Source organism: Quercus lobata, chromosome 6 (assembly GCF_001633185.2).
Source record: "Quercus lobata isolate SW786 chromosome 6, ValleyOak3.0 Primary Assembly, whole genome shotgun sequence".
In the NCBI taxonomy this organism is placed as follows: domain Eukaryota; kingdom Viridiplantae; phylum Streptophyta; class Magnoliopsida; order Fagales; family Fagaceae; genus Quercus; species Quercus lobata.
Window position 1 is genome coordinate 7433590 of NC_044909.1, and position 21397 is coordinate 7454986.

General features: G+C 33.9%; 1 protein-coding gene across 1 annotated transcript in view; it reads right to left on the reverse strand.

The window, feature by feature from the left end:
* The window catches only part of LOC115994014 (DNA-directed RNA polymerase III subunit 1), a 33390-nt gene extending 14206 nt beyond the window's left edge, over positions 1–19184 (reverse strand). The window contains exons 1-17 of the mRNA XM_031118025.1: positions 18513–19184; positions 18253–18382; positions 17636–17782; positions 16392–16569; positions 15931–16121; positions 15659–15768; positions 15418–15517; positions 12733–12945; positions 12495–12643; positions 12273–12414; positions 12044–12184; positions 10794–10982; positions 9557–9773; positions 8804–8897; positions 4218–4452; positions 3785–3976; positions 1075–1173 (exon numbers count right to left, since the gene is read on the reverse strand). Coding sequence (XP_030973885.1) covers positions 1075–1173; positions 3785–3976; positions 4218–4452; positions 8804–8897; positions 9557–9773; positions 10794–10982; positions 12044–12184; positions 12273–12414; positions 12495–12643; positions 12733–12945; positions 15418–15517; positions 15659–15768; positions 15931–16121; positions 16392–16569; positions 17636–17782; positions 18253–18382; positions 18513–18595 — 2610 coding nt within the window. The 5' untranslated portion in view covers positions 18596–19184. The remainder of the gene's footprint in view (positions 1–1074; positions 1174–3784; positions 3977–4217; positions 4453–8803; positions 8898–9556; positions 9774–10793; positions 10983–12043; positions 12185–12272; positions 12415–12494; positions 12644–12732; positions 12946–15417; positions 15518–15658; positions 15769–15930; positions 16122–16391; positions 16570–17635; positions 17783–18252; positions 18383–18512) is intronic.
* Between the last annotated feature and the right edge of the window lie 2213 nt (positions 19185–21397).

Consider the following 21397-nt stretch of genomic DNA (forward strand, 5'->3'; position numbering starts at 1 on the left):
TTAAAAGGAAATAATTCTCAATTAAAAAAAAGGTCAATGGATAATGGATACAACTTAATTACCTATAACACATATCCTTAAGGTACGTTATCTCTTTATTCTAATCACATTTATCTTCCTTTCATTGGTAAAATTTACCATCATAAATTTGTTTTTTGTTATTATTGTTTTTTTTTTTTTTTTAATATTTTGCAATATATTCAATTAATGACTATCCAAGTCTATTATGGATTACATAACTTTTATATAAGTAGAATTCTAATAGAAAATATTAAGGGATCACCTTTTTTTTTTTTTTTGGAAAATCACCAACTTTTTGTCCTTAATCATATGATATAACATACTAATATAATAGAAGTTTGGGCTTAAAAGTTGTGGTTGCGCCAAATGAATATCATAACTAATTTCCATGTGTACTGCAACTTTTGTATTAACTTAATAACTTTTTTTTTTTTTTTTTTACAATATTAACTTAAAAACTTTTACTACTAACTGTTTTTTTACAGTTTTTTAACACGTCTCTTTTCTTCTTATCATTTTTTTTAATTGAATTATCCTTATCAGCTTTTAAGGATAAAATTTGGATAGTTTTAATCTGTATTTTGAGGATAAAAAGAGGATAAATTAACATAAAATAAGTTTTCCCTTTTACATATGATTTTGTAAAAGGAAAAATATATATATAATATATAAAATATAAAATATTTAAAATATATTTTTTCATTTACATATGATTTTAGATTAAACCATGCATCGCACATGCATAATACTAATAATCAGTAATTTTTCACACATGATGCTTATATGCTATCTCAAGGTAATATCAGTGAGAGAACAACCTAGCCACAAGTTGAGAACTCCTTTCACACTTATGAGAGTGATGCAACTCATGGTACTTCTTCATAGCAAAAGAATAACAAAAGCTTATTGTTTTGATTATCTTCAGAGTAAAAAGTTCCACAAAGTTTCTGATAAAGCCATATCATGCAGTTAGGAAAATTGGTAAAAACACAACATATATATTTAAATTTCCACAATTAATCATAATTGGAAAGCTAGGTAGAATAGTTATACCGCTGTATCCACAAGGCCTTCTCGACCTCCCATTGTATGGAAAAAAAATTCAGTGGCTGTCAAACCACTATAGAAAGAATTAGCAACAAAGCCTTTGGCCTGCATCAAAAATAACAGAAGGTTTCTAAATGCTTCAATACACATGATTTGCAAATTAGATGAACAATTAAAACAATATAATGAATCTATATCCGTGTTATCCTAATATTCAATAATTTAAATATATACTTTAATTAACTAACTCGACAAAAAATGGGGATTTAGATAATTTTTGGAGTAGGTTTCAATCAGTAAACAAATCATCATACGTCTTCTCAAAATGCATTACCCAATTAACTACAAGATTTGTACAACTATATGCTAATGCTCCTTGGAGCCATAACAACAACAAAAATTAAATCCTTTTTTTTTTTTTTTTTTAAAGTAATAAAGCTTTATTGATATAAAAATAAATAAATAAATAAAAGTCACCCCAATATAGAGGGAGTATATGGGGACCATACAGTAAATCACATAAATTACATAAATCTATCAAATCAACAACTGAATATAAAGAATGACACCACAAAACTGACAACCAATCCAATAAAGTTCTAAAGAAGAATATAACTTGAGATCAGGCATAGTTCACTCTGTGTCTTCAAAGCTCCTGTTATTTCCTTCCCTCCAAATACACCACATCAAACAAAGGGGTCAGCCCATGTTTTAATTAAAAAAACCCATGAAAGATAGAGGTGCACTTACCAAAAGAAAATTGAAAATAGAGGTGCATCAAATGAGTCTTTTTCTTCTAATTTTGTTTTATAGGTAAGGTTACACACCTAGTGAGTCTTGAACTCGTGACCTCACTCTCTATCTCATTATATGAAGGGAAAAAGTGTAATTTGTGTCATGAAAAAGATCAAAGGTGAATAAGATTTTTTTTAAATATATAAATAATGAAAATTCATTAAAGCACTATTCTTGTACATGGAAGTAAACTGAAACTTTGAACAAACACTGCAACCAAGTCCAAAAGAATCTTAAAAAAGAAGAGTTTAAGGTCTGAAACTGTTTTTTCTGAATCCTCAAAATGCCGGTTATTCCTCTCCCACCAAATGCACCACATCAAACAATGAGGGACAACCATCCAAATGGCACTATTCCAAGGCCGCCCAAACTTTCCTTGCCAGGATAAGTGACACCCAATTGTTGAGATCCAAAAATACCAAATGGCCAACTCTGCCAAACACTAGGTACCCCTACCAGGATTAAGCTATCCTTATCCAAAATAAGGAACAACCCGCACTGTGAACCAAACACGGGTCTTCCCTGTCTTCTCCAGCTGACAACTTCACTGGTGGTACTCAGAATCTTCTGAAAACCCCTAGATCGGCATAACTTATCCCCAAGTTAGAGCCACTCAAACTTGCAATAGTTTCCTTCAAGAACCACCAGTAAACCATCATGACAATGTCAGAATTGTCAAGGCAATAGCCGAAAACACCTAATAGCGTTGGAAATCCACCAAACAATGCCAAACAAACCACCAAGCCAACATCCAGACACTCCAGTCAAACAGTGAAAAACATCAACTTTGATAACGGTAATGAAGAAGATAGTGTTCCAACATGTTCAATCACCTTCCAACATCGTCAAGATAGTAAATCTTTAACCCAAAACCACTAAAGCTAATCAAAGTAATCATTGAGGCTCAAAGAAAAAAACTGAAATGGACAAGAACCAAAGACAAGAATGTTAGGAATTCAAATATTTTGCCCTGATAACTTTTTGAAAAAGGTAAGAAAACAATAAAAATGATATTTACAGTAAGGAGGAGCTGGAAACTATTGATGATAAGCCCTTTTACCATTCATTTCTTAGATAGGAAAGGGTGGTTACAATAGGACAACAAATATTCTTGTATGGGACAGCTGGTCAGGGACACATCATCACTAGAAACTTCTTAAAAATTTCCCAACCCTTCCAAAAGAGTAAAACCCATACAACACAAAAGAACAACTCATAATAACATCTTTCTATTTCTCTAAGAGCATCTATGGCACAAATAGCAATGATTTGGCAGCCATGATGGCAAGGGTAGACATTTAAAGTGGCGGAGCATATCTTCTTTCAGACGTACCTTCCTTAATACAAGGAATTTAATATCTTTGAGCTTTCCTTAATGCTAGGAGTCAAGGATATCACGGAAAAAAAACAATTTGCTAAATGTGGGGTATAATAGTGGTGATATTTTTGTTCTCTTAAAAGTTATCAGTCCTTTTTTTTTTTTTCATTCTTAATTTTTTTTCTCATTCCCATTGAAACCAATGAATAAACGCCAGCCAGCCCCTCACAAATCTAAACATAAATAAGCCATTCTATAGACATGTCATTTTAGAATAAACGACCTTGTAACATAAAAAATACAGCCACCTACACAGTATAGGTGATGATAAAAAAAATTCAATGCAAAATACTATGTCATTGCCAGTGTATTATAGATCTGCAAATCCTATTAATTTATTTTTATTTTTTGTCATAAACTGCCTTTGTTACTAATCATTCACTGCCCATCCATAATCATAGAGAAAACCTTCAAAAACCGTTCGTGATAACGAGCTGCAAAACTTACTGATTGGGGTATAAGATCCCAAAGAAAAACTAGGATAAGAACATAGCAAGCTCTTGCATAATTAAGACATTCATGATAAAGAGCTGCAAAACTTACTGCAGGTGTTTTTGCTTTTCTAGGGAAATGAGGAAGGCTCCGATCTATGAACCCATTAGGAGCACGACGACCCCCAACTGATTGCTGGCCAACACAAGCAATCATTTGGCTGATGTTGATAGGAGATCCTTTGGAACCGCACTGGGACATAATCAAAGGACTATTTCTCCAATGTAATTCTTTCATGCAGACCTAACAAAAAAAAAAAAAAACAATATATATATATAGTTGCTCCTGTAAATTATTTTAATAAACTTCAAATGCTGATGGCAAGGGAAGCCTTTCAAACAACAAACTTCTCCAACACTTGTTATCAGAAACATACAATTGCAATACTTGAATATTTATAATTAGCATTCCTTAGAGGAATCCTTAAACAAATACAAGTAGGAAATTCATCAAAATAAAAAAATAAATAATTTTAGAACTTTACCTTGCCAGTTTCGTCTCGAATATTATTTAAAATTCTAGTTATCTCAGCCTCTAGTGTTTGAGCAGCATCACATCCGGTTTCAGGCGGTAGCTTTCCTTCATTGTAAAACTTTATTTTCTCATGGCAACCTTGATAACCTCTAGAGATTGTTTCCAGTCTCCTTTCATTCAAATATTTACTTGGTTGGACATCATCAATCCCAATTGAGAACCCATGGTTACCTATCCACCGCGCACTGCACCCAAGGTACTTACACAATTATTCACATGAAACTGTTGAATCTACATTTCATCAGATCCAGATGTTATATCATTGAAAATGAGCATCACATATCCCCATAGACCATTTTAAGTGAATTGCAATTACAGACATTCTACAAATACAAACAGTAAGTTACACATATTCAACTGCAGTTATTATACAAAGTTCCCCAAGAAATAGGATTCGGGGATAAAAATATCAGCAAACTTTTTGGAATGGATTGAGTGCCCAAGGTGGTTGTTCACATCCTGTAGTCGCATTTTGTTTTATTCTCTTCAAAGTGCATTTTAGAGGTCATAACTACAACACATCCTTGTTTATCATATCCTTCACTAGTTCAACCCTCACTATTCTAGAGTTCCCTCCATGCCTTTCACTCTTTCAGCTTATATTATATATAACAAATATCCCCACCCTACCCCCCCTTGCCCCCAAAAAAAGTAATAAATAACTTAAATTATAACTTTTCATCATCTGACTCCCAGTGCAAAAGGCAAAATCATTTTAGGAAATTCTTCCCCAACTTTTTCATTAATGAGTGCCAACCCCACTTTAAACATATAATGCCAACCTTTCCATCTTGGCATTCTCATTTTATGTAGTTTGCCTTAGCAGTTTTATTAAAATCAACGGGAAACATTCTCCAATAGTCCAATTCAACGGGAAACATTCTCCTCAATCTCCTCATCTTTATGAATTACAAAAAAAGCTTTTATTAGACTCCTCTAGTTCATAATGGGTTGTAGCCCCCCCTTATTGAGTAAATCCCACAGATTTGATAGTTATGGTTTGAAGATTTCACTTTAGCTCATTTAATAAGAGTGTTTCTTTTCCTTATTTAACATTTTTGTATTTTCTGGAACAAATTTTTTAATTAAAAAGAAGAGACCAAATTGAAACCATTACCATACCTAGATACCTTTTAAAATTATAAAAATCATACTTTACCAAGCCCAACCCTTTCCTCAATCACACAATTCAATCATAAGAACCAAAAATTTCAACTTATTACCATTCACATCACTGTTCACAGCTTCCAAGATTTCCCTTCACTTAACATGAAAACTGTCTTACTCTAACAAACTGAAAACTAAAATTGCAATGTGAAACATCAATTTCAGTCAGCCAGAAAATTCCCCACAACTATCAACTTCTCTTCCATAAAATCTCATAATCAATTTCCACCCACTTTCTTTTGCAAGACATCTCATAAGCTCAAAGGTCAACCTAAAGCTTTTGGAATGATGTTGGTGCCCCCCCCCCCCACCCCCCCAACCAAAAAACAAATTTTTACAGCACTATATGAACATTATTCATAGATAGTCACTATACACCATTTGAGAAGCCTTTCTTATCCACTACATACTTTCTTTCCCTTCTTCCTTTACCAGGGAAGGTGGCAAAGCATATGGAGAAATTACAGAGAGACTTTCTGTGGAATGGGATTGATGGTAAACCTAAAATACATTTAGTTGATTGGGCCAAGGTTTGTAGGCCTTTGCAGGTGGGGGGGTTGGGTATAAGACGGTTGGGGAACTTTAATTCTGCCTTGCTAGGTAAATGGTTGTGGAAGTATGGCATGGAGACTGATGCTTTATGGAGGAGGGTTATAGAGGCAAAATATGGGAATATTTGGGGTGGTTGGTGTACGGAAAAGGTGACAAGTCCTTATGGGGTCAGCCTGTGGAGATACATTAGAAGTGGCTGGTTGAACTTCTCTAAATTCCTTATTTATGATGTGGGGGATGGTACTAGAGTGAAATTTTGGAAGCATGTGTGGTGTGGGGATTGTACTCTACAAGAGGCCTTTCCAGAGCTTTATCGTCTTAGTAGGTCAAAGGATTCCTCGGTGGCTGAAGTTATGGATTGGTCTGCTGGGAGGTTTCACTGGAATGTACAATTTCGTCGTCCACCACAAGATTGGGAAGAAGAAGCCTTTGACCGGTTTATGGAATTGGTCTATTCTTCGATAGTGCAGGGGTTTGGTCCTAATAAGGTTTGTTGGAAACCTACAAGGAATAGAGGTTTTGAGGTTAGAGGTTATTATAGCTCCTTCCACCCTCCTACTTTTGTTTCCTTTCCATGGAGAATGATATGGCAATCGAAGGTTCCTCCAAGGGTGGCTTTCTTTTCTTCGTCTGCTTCCTTAGGTAAGATCTTAACAACAAACAACCTTCGTAAAAGACGAGTGATGGTGCTTGACTGGTGCTATATGTGTAAGAGGTGTGGGGAGTCCATGGATCATCTTCTACTTCATTGCTCCATAGCTTGGGAGTTGTGGTCCATGGTCTTCTACTTGTTTGGTATTCAATGGGTTATGCCTCATACTGTTCTTGAGTTGTTTGAGGCTTGACAAGGAAAGTTTGTGCGACATCGTCATATTGATGTTTGGAGACTAGTGCCTCATTGCTTGATTTGGTGCATTTGGTGTGAAAGGAATGCTAGAAGTTTTGAGGGTTGTGAACGCTTTTTGCTGGAGATTAAGTCTTTCTTCTTACACACTCTCTTTGAATGGAGTGTGGTTTTTTCTCATTTTTCTTGTTCTTCCTTTTCTTTGTTTCTTGACCGTTGTTCTTTTGTTTCCTGATTTGTGCCCCCATAGTACATCCCCAATGTACTCGGTTTGGCAATCTTTTTTATTATTAATAATATTCTTACGTTATTTATCAAAAAATAAAAATAAACAAACAATATGTCTGTTTACTAGATATAATCAGCATTGACCTTATTAGCGAACTAAATTATTCCATAAAGCACATCAAAAAATGTATCGAGAGAGAGAGAGAGATGGCAAACTTTACTTCCATGCTATAATGAGATACAAGATTTCAAATGATCTCAAACACAACTAGCCAACAAAGAATAGTATCATAACAAAACCCACAACTTGCCCGCATGGCAAGCTGTGAGGGATGGAGTTGTGGGCACATCACTTTTACTCCACCACTCACAGCTCGCCACGTGGGCAAGTTGTGGCAAAGTTGTGGGCTTTATTGTGGTATTAGCATTATTCGCCAACAAAATCAAATGCTAGGTTTGCTATGTAGAAGCCGCAAGCAGAAAATTATCATAAAACAAGCAGAGAACATTAGGAGACAAGCCATTCTTCGAACTAAATAAAGATAGCACCTAAAAAGAATGGAAAATTAGAGAGAGGTGAACAGACAGAGACAGAGAAACATAATGCATCAGCATGAAAGATTGAAATTGGTCTTTCCAGAACAATATGGTATCAGCCAGAACAATGAAGTAGAAGATGATCCACTGACTCCCCACACCCAAGGCAAGGGTGATTTGGAAATCGTAGAGATGGTATTATTCGGAAAGCCTCTCCTCATTGTGTGATGTCATGTATTTGGAGAGAGAGGAATGCTCGAAGCTTTGAGGACATCAAAAGAAGCATGCCGGATATTGTTCTTTTTAAGAACTCAGTAGCACTGGATTTGGATGTCTACTATGGGTTGTATTTCTTCATCTTCAATTTATGATTTGATTGATATTTGTAACTTGAGGAGTTGATTGTATTGTCCCCATTCATATACATCCTGTATACTTTGGGCAATTCATTTTTTTTATATTAATAAATTCTATTACTAATCCAAAAAAAAATTGTAGATGATAAGAGGCTTAAATAAAGATACATATAATTTAGCATACAAGTAAAATCCCTGTCGGAATAAATCACTAGTAAAAAATTCAAATTAAGTCAAACAGAATCCATGTCACCAAACAATAATGTAAAATATCATTAACTTTATTTATTGTTAAGTAATGAAGTTTTGTTAATGTGAAAATTCACCTCATGCTCACGATGATAAAGACAGTGTGTAAAAAATTTCAAAAATCATGCAGAAAGGATAGAGTTATGGAACTCTAGCTAAGAATTACAATGTGTAAAACCCCACACTCTCTGGGCCAATCAAACAAAGAACGAACAAGCATGGATTGCAATTCCTCTTGAGTGCACACAATATTCTCAAAGGTGTGTTTATTACATTACAACAAACATAGAAAAGTAAGCATATAGATACGCACTTAAAAAGCTTAAACCATAGCATATTTAATAAATATGGATCAAATTATATTAAACACCAGCCAAGATGGACGGATTGCAATTTTTCTTTAGTGCACACAATATTCACAAATGTGCATGTATTATGTTCCAAAGAACATGGAAAAGTAAGGATCCAGATTTGCACTTAAAAAGCTTAAACCATAGCATATTTAATAAATATGGATCAAATTATATTAAACACCAACCAAGAAGGACTAACAGGAACTTAATTATAAAAAATAAAAATAAAAAACTTGTGCTAGATAAGTACCTCAATTTAGCTAGACGATTCATGCATGTAGCAGCAGCATGTGCTTTGTAGTCTCTAAGAAGAACAGAGAAAAGTCCATCCTTATTTCCGTTTCCTGGAATGAAGTTATGTATATAAGAGCATACACATTGACTAAACAAAAACAAATCCAAGCTAAAAGAAATTCAAAAATTAACCTTTATGATATTGCTCATAAACCACAGAGGCCAAAAAGTCTCATTCAGATACCCAAAAAAGAGGGCAAAGCTCAAGAAACTTGGCCCCACAAAAAAAACCAACAATCTCAAAATAAGTTTATAAAAAGCACTAATGGACAAAGAAAATAGTATCCAACTCAACTTACATTTGCAGAAAAAACAAACGTACGACGATACAACTTGGAAAAAAGTTGTAACTGCAGCCAGTTTCAACAGATGCTTTTTTGTTTAGAAAATGGAAAAAAAAATCAGAATACCCTTGCCTAGTGAACTCCACAAAAAGCAAATTTCCTGATTATTAAAAAACAATTTCCATTTTGCAACTGCAGCCAGTTTCAGCGCACTAGTTAAGACAATGTAAATATCAACTGATTTCTGAATACATTTTAAAAACCTTAAATATTCCACTTAAACAAGAAATCAGGTTTTGACAAAAACCAAAGATACTGTTCGAAGACTGAAAAAAATTGGAAAATGAATTTCAACAAAAAAAATAGTGATACAAGTTGAGAGGAAGAATAAAATCCGGAATCCACAAGTCATGATAATAACTGACCTAAAGTGGCTTTCCCAAGCTGTCCAGATAATAGCTCACTATTACGGAAGTAGACAAACCCATCATTAGGGCACATGGCTTCTTTTTCTCTTTCTCCTTCTTTATTAGGCTTGGTGTAGCTTTTCTCCTTTACAGTAAGATTTACATAGACTCTCACATTTGCATGTGGCCTCACTAAAACACTAAATAATTGCTTGCCAGTCCAAAGCTCTATTGGCTGCAGAACAATTACACTTGAATCAATGATGGAAAAAAGAAACCTGCTATTCCTATAAGATATCCAATTCCTTTCTCAAATAACCTTTGATAAACTATCACCAGTCATAAAAGCTTAAATTTTTTGGAATTGAAGAATTTATTCACTTAATCATTATTCTAGGCTCCCACTCACATGTGGGCCCTAACTCTCCCCAATAAGAGGGGCCCAACATGTGGAATTTTTAAGTTTTAAATGGGAGGTAGAGTGGGGACTATGTTTGCACTCAAAACCAACTACTCTTATACCATGATAAACTACCACTTATCCCAAAAGCATAAGTTGTTAGGAAATGATGAAATTAATCATTTAACCATTATTCTTACAACTTCTTTTCCAAAGTCCCAACATTATACATGACTGTTATTCCACCACCAGAAGAAGACTAACCATGCCACTATAGACATGCTCCCTCAACGTCAAACTAAAGAATCTCAGAGATCAAACAGAACAACACCATCATAGAACACAATGAAGACATTGCTTTCAGTTCAGGAAGGTTTTCAACAAGAAAAATACTAAATATTGTCTGAAAGGTAATATCAAATAGGTGCAGGACCAGCAATCTGCAATAGAATAAGAATAGTATCTCTTCAATAGCTGCAGAGGGGCGTGAAGATTTATAATATTTTGCAAACTGCTATGGAATATAATTTCCACACGAGTAAGTACAATGTGTATACATCAAAAATGTTTCCTATGGAATATTGTTCCTACATATAGTTATAATTTCAATCAATTAAGGATACAAGTAGAAAGAAGAAGAACAAAGCATATAAGAATATACAATAATAAAAATAAAAACACAAAAAATCTAAATAACAAAACCTGCCTTTTAGACTGGATATGAGATTGAAACACAGAGTAAAGTAGATTGGGGCGGGACGCGGGGGGGCGGGGGGGAAGAGACTTTGGGATTGTAACGTGTATATATTTGTATATGTATCACTTCAATACAGCAGAAATATAATACGCACAAACCTTAAGTATTGCAGGAGTTGGCAAATCAACAGGATCCATGCCATCCACCATATAAGAACACATAAGAGAAAAAGCTGCACGGTCATAAAACGTGTCCTTCCTTGTTATGAGAAAAGAAGACGTTAGAAAATCTTGAGTGGAAGCAACCAAAATCTCTCCATTTTTTGGTGTACATAAATTGTTTTGCACCTGACAAACACAAACTATTACAAAAGAACAAGATGCACAAACTAGAAAAACAAGTTCAACATGAGAAAACAGCCCCTTTCATAAATGCTAATTCCCGACCTAAAATGTTTATTCCTCAAATCTTTATCTAATTGTATAATGCTTCGGGTCTATTCTCTTTTGCCAATTTTATTAAGATACCTGGCAATTGACTTTTAGAGCTTAACATCGGTGTACCATTTGTATACATCTTGTGTACATGGGTTACACCCCTTTGCCCTTAATGAAGTACGCACTTATTAAAAAAGAATAGCAGATAGTGGCTTTGAGTTTCTAAACCCTAAATTAATATATAATGCCAATGAGCTCCAACTCAAATAGCATCTCCTATCCTTGTAACTTGTAGGCGCAAGATGATGGGTGAGGTCTTGCATTAAAGACTCACAAAGAGCCAATGTAATTACCAATAGAGTGAGTGAGCAAGTAAGTTGACTCAAGTTGAAGGAACAAAAAAAGGAGGAAGACCTAAAATGAAAATACCATAAGTAGCAAAAATAAAAAGACATGTCAATTAAGGAGGTGACATTGGATAGGATAGAATGGTGAATAAGAATACGTGGCTGACCATGATTAGTCCATTGAGGATCCATAGTCAACTTCAGAGTTTTGAGACTAAAGCTTGATTGTTGTCGTGTATATATGTAATGGTAATACATGATCAGATACAGAAGTAGTTAAAGACCACATATACTATACAAAATCCCTAATTCAAATTGAACTGTTCAGTCACTCAGTGTTGTATTACGCATGTAAATAAAACTACCACCATCATCTTCTTCATTACTTCGGTAAAACTCATGGCTTCAAGACATGTCATATTTATCTATCATTGTCCCTTTCAGCAGTGACAATGGATCATTTTAAGACGAATTCTGATTTGGCATGCATAATCTTTCACTTTACTATCCAATATATGAGAGATCAATTCTAAAATCATTGGATGGCATCAAACACATCACAGAATTTGGATCCAAAACATGATGGGTACACAGTGCCACAAATCTAAATGATAAGAATTTTACCCCCATCAACATAACAGCTTCTGTTCGAGCCTCCTCTGTTTGTGGGACATGCATATTCATCTCATCACCATCAAAATCAGCATTATATGGATTGCACACAGATTCATTGAATCTCAATGTTCTCCAAGGCATAACTCTTGCCTGCATGCAAAATGATAAAATGTAATCAGATAGTAATATAAAAGTATTTGTTGTTCAATGTCACAAACCCTATATTTAATTTAATCACCCTATGACACATGATGGACATCCGATGCAAGCTTGGCTGTCTGTTGAAAAGGACAATGTCCCCATCCTCTAAATGACGGTGAACTATATCACCATATCTCAGTGCATCAGCAATTTGCTTTTTAGCACCATAAACTGGGATCCTGCAGCACCAAACAGTAAATCCCACATCATTACCTCAAGTATTTACTTATAAGAAAACAAGAACAATTATAAGCCTTGCCTCTTACTCCCATCAGCATTTATGACCACTTGTGCACCAGGGTATTTATCGCGGCCATTACTGACACGTTGCCTCAACTTCTCTATATTGTGGTGAGAAACACGTTCAGGATAAGATAAGATTCGAGCCATTTGGATGGGGATTGCAACCTAAACCCAACACACACATTAAAGAAACAAATCAACAGCAGGCACAAAAACTGCAGAAAAGTTGTTCAAGTTCCGGTACAATGCCTTACCTCAGTAATTTTCAGATTCGGGTCAGGTGATATAACAGTCCTGCCAGTATATTCGACACGCTTCCCTGACAAATTCCCACGAAATCGCCCCTGCTTCCCCTTTAGGCGCTGAAAAAAGCCACCTAATGGCCTGGAAGCTTGCATTGATAATGGAACATGAACGTCACTATTTATATACTGTGCAACCTCAAGTTGAAGAACATCCCAACCAGCCTGAGCCAAAATTCTAAGAATAAGCATAGAATAAAGACATTACAGGACCTTTAAGTAATATTTATTATCCCATTAAAATTTCTGAGGATGCCATAATGGAAAGAAATTAATGCAGGAATCCTAACTATTAAAAATATGCAAAACCAGCCTTCTCCTTTACTCACACTTTAGAATCAAGATTCATACATAACAAGGTTTCATTGAAAGTTTACAGAAACATCAAAAAAATAAACAATAATAATGGCAATGGGTTTTAATACAGACTGAAATCAAAACAAAGGACAGGGAGAGCAACATCCTTACAACACATGGAAAAGAAGAAATCCAAGAAATGAAACAAACAACAGTTCAGACATAAAAGGAAGAAGCTTCCAGTTGGTTAAAGCTGATCAGGAGTCCTCATGGGGATTGAGTGAAATGATCAGACTAAGAAATGAGGTCAGGGCTTTTCTAAAATTTGAGATTGGGGATGGAAGCTTTATTTCATTGTGGTTGGACTACTGCTGGCATCCAGATGGAGTTCTCCATACAAGTTACGGCTTCTGGGTAGTGTATGACGCAGCTAGCAACTTGGAAGCAAAGGTTTCTAGTGTTAAGAGGAAAAAATTGGTGCTGGAGGCTGGCAAGATTTGAAGCACTGGTGGCTATCTAAAGTAAGCTGCTATTGATTGAACTAGGTGACCATGACAAGCCTATTTGGCTTCCCTCAAAATCTAGTAAATATTCTAGTGCAGAGCCATAGAATGTTCTCAGGTTTACGCTTCCTGAAGTTGAATGGTTTAGACTCGTATGGTTTTCAATGGAAATCCCTAGACACACATTCATAATGTTGTTAGCACTCAAGAATAGGTTAACTACAAGAGATAGCTGATTCAATGAGGAGACTCGAAGATACAGCTTGTCTCTTCTGTAGGAGATCTCTGTAAAGTCATAATCATCTATTTTTAAGTGTTCCTTCACAGGTTGTCTATTGGAAGAGGTCATGCAGCTCTGTTTGCTCTGCAAACCAGAAACAAGTTGGGAAGCTTGTTGAATGAGGTTAAAAAAGACTGGAAGGAAAGAATTTGGGGGCTGCTCTGTGCAAAATTTCTTGGAGGCTACAGTATACCACTTAATGTCTCAAAGAAACCTGAGTATCAATGGAGGGCAGACTAAAGCTGAGGAGAGTATTATGCAGATCAAAAAATGGGAAGTCAGAACTTGGATTTCTTGAAGAGGGAAGTTTTGAAATTCTGATTTGTATAAGGCACTTTTTGTTGCTCTTGGGGATTCCTCTCTCCATACTTGACAGGAAACCCAAGTAGTTTTGCAGTGGCAAAGGGTTTTACTGTTAGTTAGGAAGTGTTCTTTGAGGTTCCAAGCACCTTGATGCTCTGCAGAGTGTTTAGTATTCTGTTTCTTAGTTGTATTACCTGATTCCATTTAATAAAAATTCTTACTTGCTCATCCAAAAAACACCACACATCTACAAATTACATATTAACTGTCATGCTCATGAAGACCAACCAAATACCGGCTGCTATGATCCTCCATTTGGATCACATTTATTCAATTTTTTTGCAGGTTTAAGCACCAATAGGGGCTGTAATCTTGAAAACTTGACTTAAACTTCACACATAAAACACCATCTCCATGACAAAGGCTCCTATGAACCATTTCTTATATGCAATTTTGTTTGGGTTCTAACTACCGAAATTGAGAATGACCTATCCAGCTCAAAGCCTCATCATACATCTGTCTATGGCTAAGACATTAGGTAAGCAATTGAAACTCTATTGCCAAGACTACAAAGAAGTAAGTAAGAGAGGAAAACTGTTGGGGAGACTCCAATTGAGGGGTTCATAATAACATATGGGGGACACCACTCAACCCAAAAGCTCAAGCAGATGGGTTTGGGGCAAACTGTGTTATATTAACCACTCACTCTTTTGATTATTATTTAATGTGGGACTTCACTCACACATGTATACCCAACAATCTCCCCCTCACGTGTGAGTCGTTGTCTCTCTGTAGGCAAAGGCTAGTCAATGCCTTGATCTCCATCCATGAATCATAGATTCTTCCTAGCGATCAAGGCATACCCTAAATCATTAATATCAATCTATTTTAAAGTCATAGATATTAATTGCCACCTTACACGTAAGAACCCATGGATTCAGACTCCAACAATCGACCATAATAATAATAATTGTGATATTCCAAGAAAATAATAACAACTACAACAATAGCTATAACATCACACTCATTCCTGAGGAGCCAATATGTATAGAAGTTTTGTTTTTTATAAGTCAGTACGTATGGAAGTTAATTGACAAACACAACAGCAATGGAGAAACAAACACTATGTAAGAAAATAAAAATTAAATAAAACATGATCTACATCACTTATAACAAGCAACCCTACAGTAACATTAAGAGTATTCAATGGCAGACAAAGGTGTGCGTGAAAGGGCTCAAATTCCTTTATCCTACCAGACGATTGGATGCAGTGCTTGCTTCTAATAACTCCTGACGAAGGCTAGCATTTGCCTGAATAATTCGCTTTAACCTCTCCGTAATGTCGTTTTCATTGCTGCAACAGGCAAAAAAGAAACCCATAGCATAATTTACAAACTATAACATCAACAGAACAGTCACAAAGGACAATCTAGTCAAAAAATTGAGAACTGAAAACTGGCTAGAAATAAGTACACTTCAATCTATTCTTTCTGACCTTTGAGATCCACTCATGATAACAGAAGGACGAATAGGTACAGGAGGTACTGCGATGTTTTCCATGATGAGTTTCTCTGGTCTATCAGAAAGATAAAGCAACTCACAATCCTGCAATAAAAGGAAATTGTGAAATTTTATGATAAAAAGAAAAATGATGCAAAGAAAGTGTAACAAATTTCACTTTATAATTCTAAGCACCACACATTCCTGTAATAAAAATAAGAAAATCGTGCAGAAATTAATAAAATGCAAATGGGAATAGAAGCATACCTCATCCACCATCTTTTTAAAAAGTGCAAGAACATCAACAGTGTTAAGATTAAAAGTAGGTGCACTGAAGACCGTCTTAGAATCTTTTGTGTGAGAGATTGCTGATCTAAATTCCTCCATAGTTCCATCATTAGAGTTTGGACGCTCATGATTAAAGCCCAGGATAGGAGGACCAGCTTTCTTCACCAAAGCTTTTATATAATACATAACATGGAAATAACCACAAGACAGCATTATTAAAAGATTTAAAACAGTTACAGAAATCAAAACAGAAACCACAGCATCAATCCTTAGTTCTACAGCTTTATAAGGCATTTGACAAAAAGTGGCAAAGCAAGCATTCAAATAACAAAGTCAGAATTAATGGGGAAAAAAACGATAGATAACAATTAGCATAGCAAACGACACACTTCTTTTTCATCTTGATGATTATAAAAACATCAGAAAGGTAAAATCCAAACCATTTATATATCCGCATCTTGAGCACTTAAATGCTTTCTTGGAACCTGTCAAGCTATTGCACTTTTTTACAATCTCTTTCAGTAATTCGGCCTTCTTCAGAGCCTCTAATCTAGGATTCCTCATCTTCTTCAAAAACTCTTTACGTATGTCCTCCACCAAAAGTATGCGAGCACATGACTGTAGATAAACCTTTGGGATTAAGAACTGACTAGACCAACATAATAAGCAATATAAATCAAAAGAATATTTCTTTTAAAACAAATTCAATAATTACCCCCCCTCCCCCCTCTTTCCCTCCCAAAAAAACTCTCTCGAACAACAGGGCTTGAGACAGAGAGTTGAAAGAAAAAAGGCACTGTATGGAAACCTTCTACCCATTGTTCTAAGCAAAAGTAAAATGTTTGTTAATCAGCCATGGAAAGGTAACTTCTGTTCTATGTGAGACTTTGAAATTTGACATTTATGGTCTGAGACCATTTGCAGCTTACATGTTCAATAAGGTTGCATCACAAGTCTAGGGCTATTTGGATTGAACATAACCGGTGTTCTTTTGAGGATATTGAGAAATTAATGGCTCAATTGTTAGATTTGTGCCAACGGACTCTCTTCGATTGGTCTCGGTGTTGGGGTCTTTCGGATTGTTCTACTATTACTGGTTTTCTTTTGTCTCTTAGAATAGGATGTTGATTCCTTTATTTCTTTTTGTCATTGTGGTTTTTGTTCACAACCGTGAACTCTTTGTATCTTTTTTTCTCTTCTAGTAATAATATTACTTTCTTGCCTATCAAAAAAAAAAAAAAAAAAAAAACAAGTCTAGGGCTAAGACAGTTTTTATTTGAGTCACTAACTCTTCTTCTTCTCCCCTTTTTTTTTTTTTTTTTTTTTTTTGGATAGGTAATAGAGATTTTATTGAATAAAAAAATACATCGTGTTCACGATGATGAACACTCTGTACTTGAGAAAATTATAGATATATCAAGAAGAAAACCTAACAGATTGTAGGAAATCAAAAATGGAGATACATTGCGAAAAACTCCAAATTTATGACCACTCAAAGAATTTATGTTAAACTTGGTTCCTATGACTAACTATCTAGAAATCATGCCCCACCAGTCACATTTTAAGAAACTAGTTACAACCTCAACATAACTAAGAAATGGAATTTTTCTGCAACCATATCTATGACAGGCAAAAGTACAATAGATTAAACAAGTGGAGAAAAAGGTAGAGAACTCTTTCTGACCTTACAAATGCACTTTAAAATGTTCATAATGTTATCCCTATATGCAACATTGTAAACTGGGAGGGCAAGTTTTATGTATCCAAAGTGTCCCGGACAACTATCAAATTTCCCATGGCATGTTGCACATATGCCTTCCTTATTTGGGCCCTGAAATGCATAAAAGGAAAACTTTTTAAACCTCTTCATATAAGAAAAATATAGGGAAAAGAATATAAGTAAAGCTACCATCAAAACACATTGAAAATGATTATCAGAATATCTATGTGTTGACTATCAATTTTACTATCCCCACAAACAAAAATATATATACTTACCTAGGCAGCAACTTATGTGATAAAAGTCACATCAACAACATAATACACAATTTTATCCATTAATGTCTTTGTAAGGTTTACATAGTAAGATTTCTAGAACCCCTAATATCACACTTTACCCTAATTACTCTTTAATTAGTATCATATCAACTACGTCACCCTATAATGTAAATTTCATCACAATAAATCAAAGGGAGAACAAGATCGAAGTTGGATCATAGTATAGGAGAAGACAAAATACTGGAGAGATTAGAAATGAAGGAGGGAGTTAGAAAAATGAATCGTAGAGATTAGAGAGAGTACCATTCGTGGATCCAATAAGCCGCCTTCGATAGGAATTCTTGCTGCATCATAATACTGGCCTTTATATACTTGAACCTCGGCGATTCTACTGATCTCCGATTCGGATAACGTGCTGAAGTTCATGCTTTGTCTACAAAATTCACAGCAACATACATATCAATCAATAAATTATAAATTAAAACAAAATATATATATATATATATATATATATATATGTGATGAAAGAGAATGAAATTGAAGCAACAGTGAGAGATTCTCACATCTTGCGGGGGCCAACATCTTCGATGTAGGGCTGCTTAGTGAAGACCATGTCTTGTGCTTGCGCTTGCGCTTGCACATTCATGTTTGATTAAAAACCGTTGAGAAGGGAAACGGCGTGTGGGGTTTGGGGTTTTAGGTTTTAGGCGCGAAACTGCGAAACCATCAGAGTGCTCTCTTTCTTGACTGCGAGATAGTTCAATTGTTTTTTCTTCTTTTCTTTTTTTCTTTTTGGATAAATTTCACTTACTACCCTGAGGTTTGGAGTAATGCCAACCAGGTCCACAACTTCCAGAATTAACCAATTTGGTCCCAAGTACAACTTAATCTCTAAACAGACTAAACAGACCTTATTTTTTAACTCTCCATTCTGGCATTCTCTCTCTTCTCACTCTATCTCAAACCACCACCGTGACCACCACCAAAACTCAGACGGCAAGACACCCAACCACCAAACCACGACACCACAGGTCCACAACCCACATGCGCCGCCGATTCACGACAAGTCCGAACTCAAATCACGGAGCTTGGTTCGTGGATCGGCTGGTGAAGAAAGGAACGGGTCGTGGAGCTTGGTTCGTGATCGCCGGAGCTTGTTTTTGAGAAAGAATGAGAGAAGGTAGAAAAGAGAGAGAGAGAGAGAGTGGTGATCTGTTCTGAAAAGAGAGAGAGAGCCCGCGTATATAGGTAAAGAGAGTTGAGAGAAATAATAAAAAAATGGAAGAATGAATATTTTATTGAAATACTAGTTATAGGCCCGTGCGTTGCACGGTTTTATGAAAAAGCTTATAAAATAAATGTATAAATAATTATATATTTTAATAGATTCAATAAAGATAAAAGAAGAAAATTATCAAGTGTAAATAATTATCTCACTAAAATAAGGGGTAAGATTTCTTCCTAAAACTAAATTAAATTGATAATACCAAAATTGAATTTTAAATTGATAATTATTTAAAAAAACATACTAAACAATTGATAAATCTAAAATTAATATAATTTTGATAATATTGTAAATTAAAATTAAAGTTGATAATTCAAGAATACATGTGTAGAACATATTGATAATTTGATGTAACATAAAAATCAAATAAAAAAATTGTTAAAATTAATCTATTAATTCTAATCATATTTAATCATTAATTCTAAGACCCTAACCCTAAGCATATAAATTATATCAAAGCTAAGAAAATTAGTTTAAACAAAAGGCAACCAATACACAAAACCTAATCAATTTAATAAAAACAAAATACAAAAACAAAGAAGGAGCCTTTAGAAACTTGACAATGTTTTTGAATATTTTGAATTCATTAATTAAAATTACATGAAGACAAAAAACCAATAATAACACTAAAGAAAATAAACAAAATGAAAATAATAATAATAATAATAATAATAAAATTTAAAAAAAGAGAGAAAGAGAACATGGTTGATAGCTATAAGGAATTTTGACATATATATATATATATATATATATATTTTAAATGTCATCAACTTAAAAATTATAAAATTAATGGAGATATATATTGTTTTTTGGGATAGATAGATATTATCAAATTATTAGAGATATATATTATTTCTTGGGATAGATTTATATTAATCACCTCTTGAAGAATTTGGATTGTGCTTATCACTTAATAATCAAGTTTTGTAGCTTGATATTTAGATAAAATAATATTAATTTAATAATATTAAAGTTTTGAAAATTTAGATGAAAAATATTATCTAAATTTAATTTTTTTATGTTAAATATTATCCCCTAATTTAAGAAATATATCCTAACAAATAAAAAAATAATGTTAATTAGATGATAAATATTATCTAAATTAAATTTTTGTATGTTAAATATTATCCCCTTAATTTAAGAAATATATCCTAACAAATAAAAAAATAATGTTAATCTAATTTTATTTAATGATAAGAATGAATTAGAGTCCTGGTAGTATACTATTCCTTTAAAAATTTAAAAATTTAATAAAATTTCTGCAATTTGGTGAAGTTACGTGGCGCAACCATGGCTTCTAAGCCCAACGGCTTAATTAAAATTCAAATGTAAACAATTTTTTTATTAATTTCCTTAAAATTAAATAATAAAATAAAAAATAAAAAATAAATGAATATTTTACTTTTAAGTTATATAATGAATGCATATTGTGTGAGACTAAGTTTTAAAAGAATATATATATATATATATATATAAATAATTGAATGGAAGATGGTAGATAACTAAGTAACTAATATAAAATGAGATACATAAAAGAAATATAAAAGGATTTTTCACAATATATTGAGATTTAGGGCTCAAGTAATATTTAAATGGAAAAACCTTGAATTTAATAATTAAAAGCTATTAAAAAATGATTGAAAGCATATTTAAGTGGAAACCTCAATTCAATAATTAAGAATAATCTAAATAACTAAACATTTAAAAATATAAAGTAGAGAGACATACATGAAAATATAATTTTTGTCCTTGAAAACATGGGAGCAGACACTGAAATTTGAGTGATTTTCACCCAACCAAAAAAATAAATAAATTCATTAGCATTGAGATATGATGAGAATTGAGAAGTGATACCTTTCAATAGTAGCATCCATTTTGGCCTTTAGTTTTGAACAATAATCTCTATTATTTGATCTCAACCTCTCTCTCTATTAATGACAACCCAAAATAAGTAGCACAAAAAAATAAAAAATAAAAATAAAAAAAACAGCTTAGCATGATATTTCCTATCTAGTTCACCTAATTAAGATTTTTCAAATAAGGCTTAAACTACAAAGAGAATGGTAGACAGTAGTTTCCCAATTAACAATGTGAGCAATACGGATAAATAAAAATAAATAAAGAAGAAGCAAAAAGACCAACAAAATAAAAATTATTGAGGCA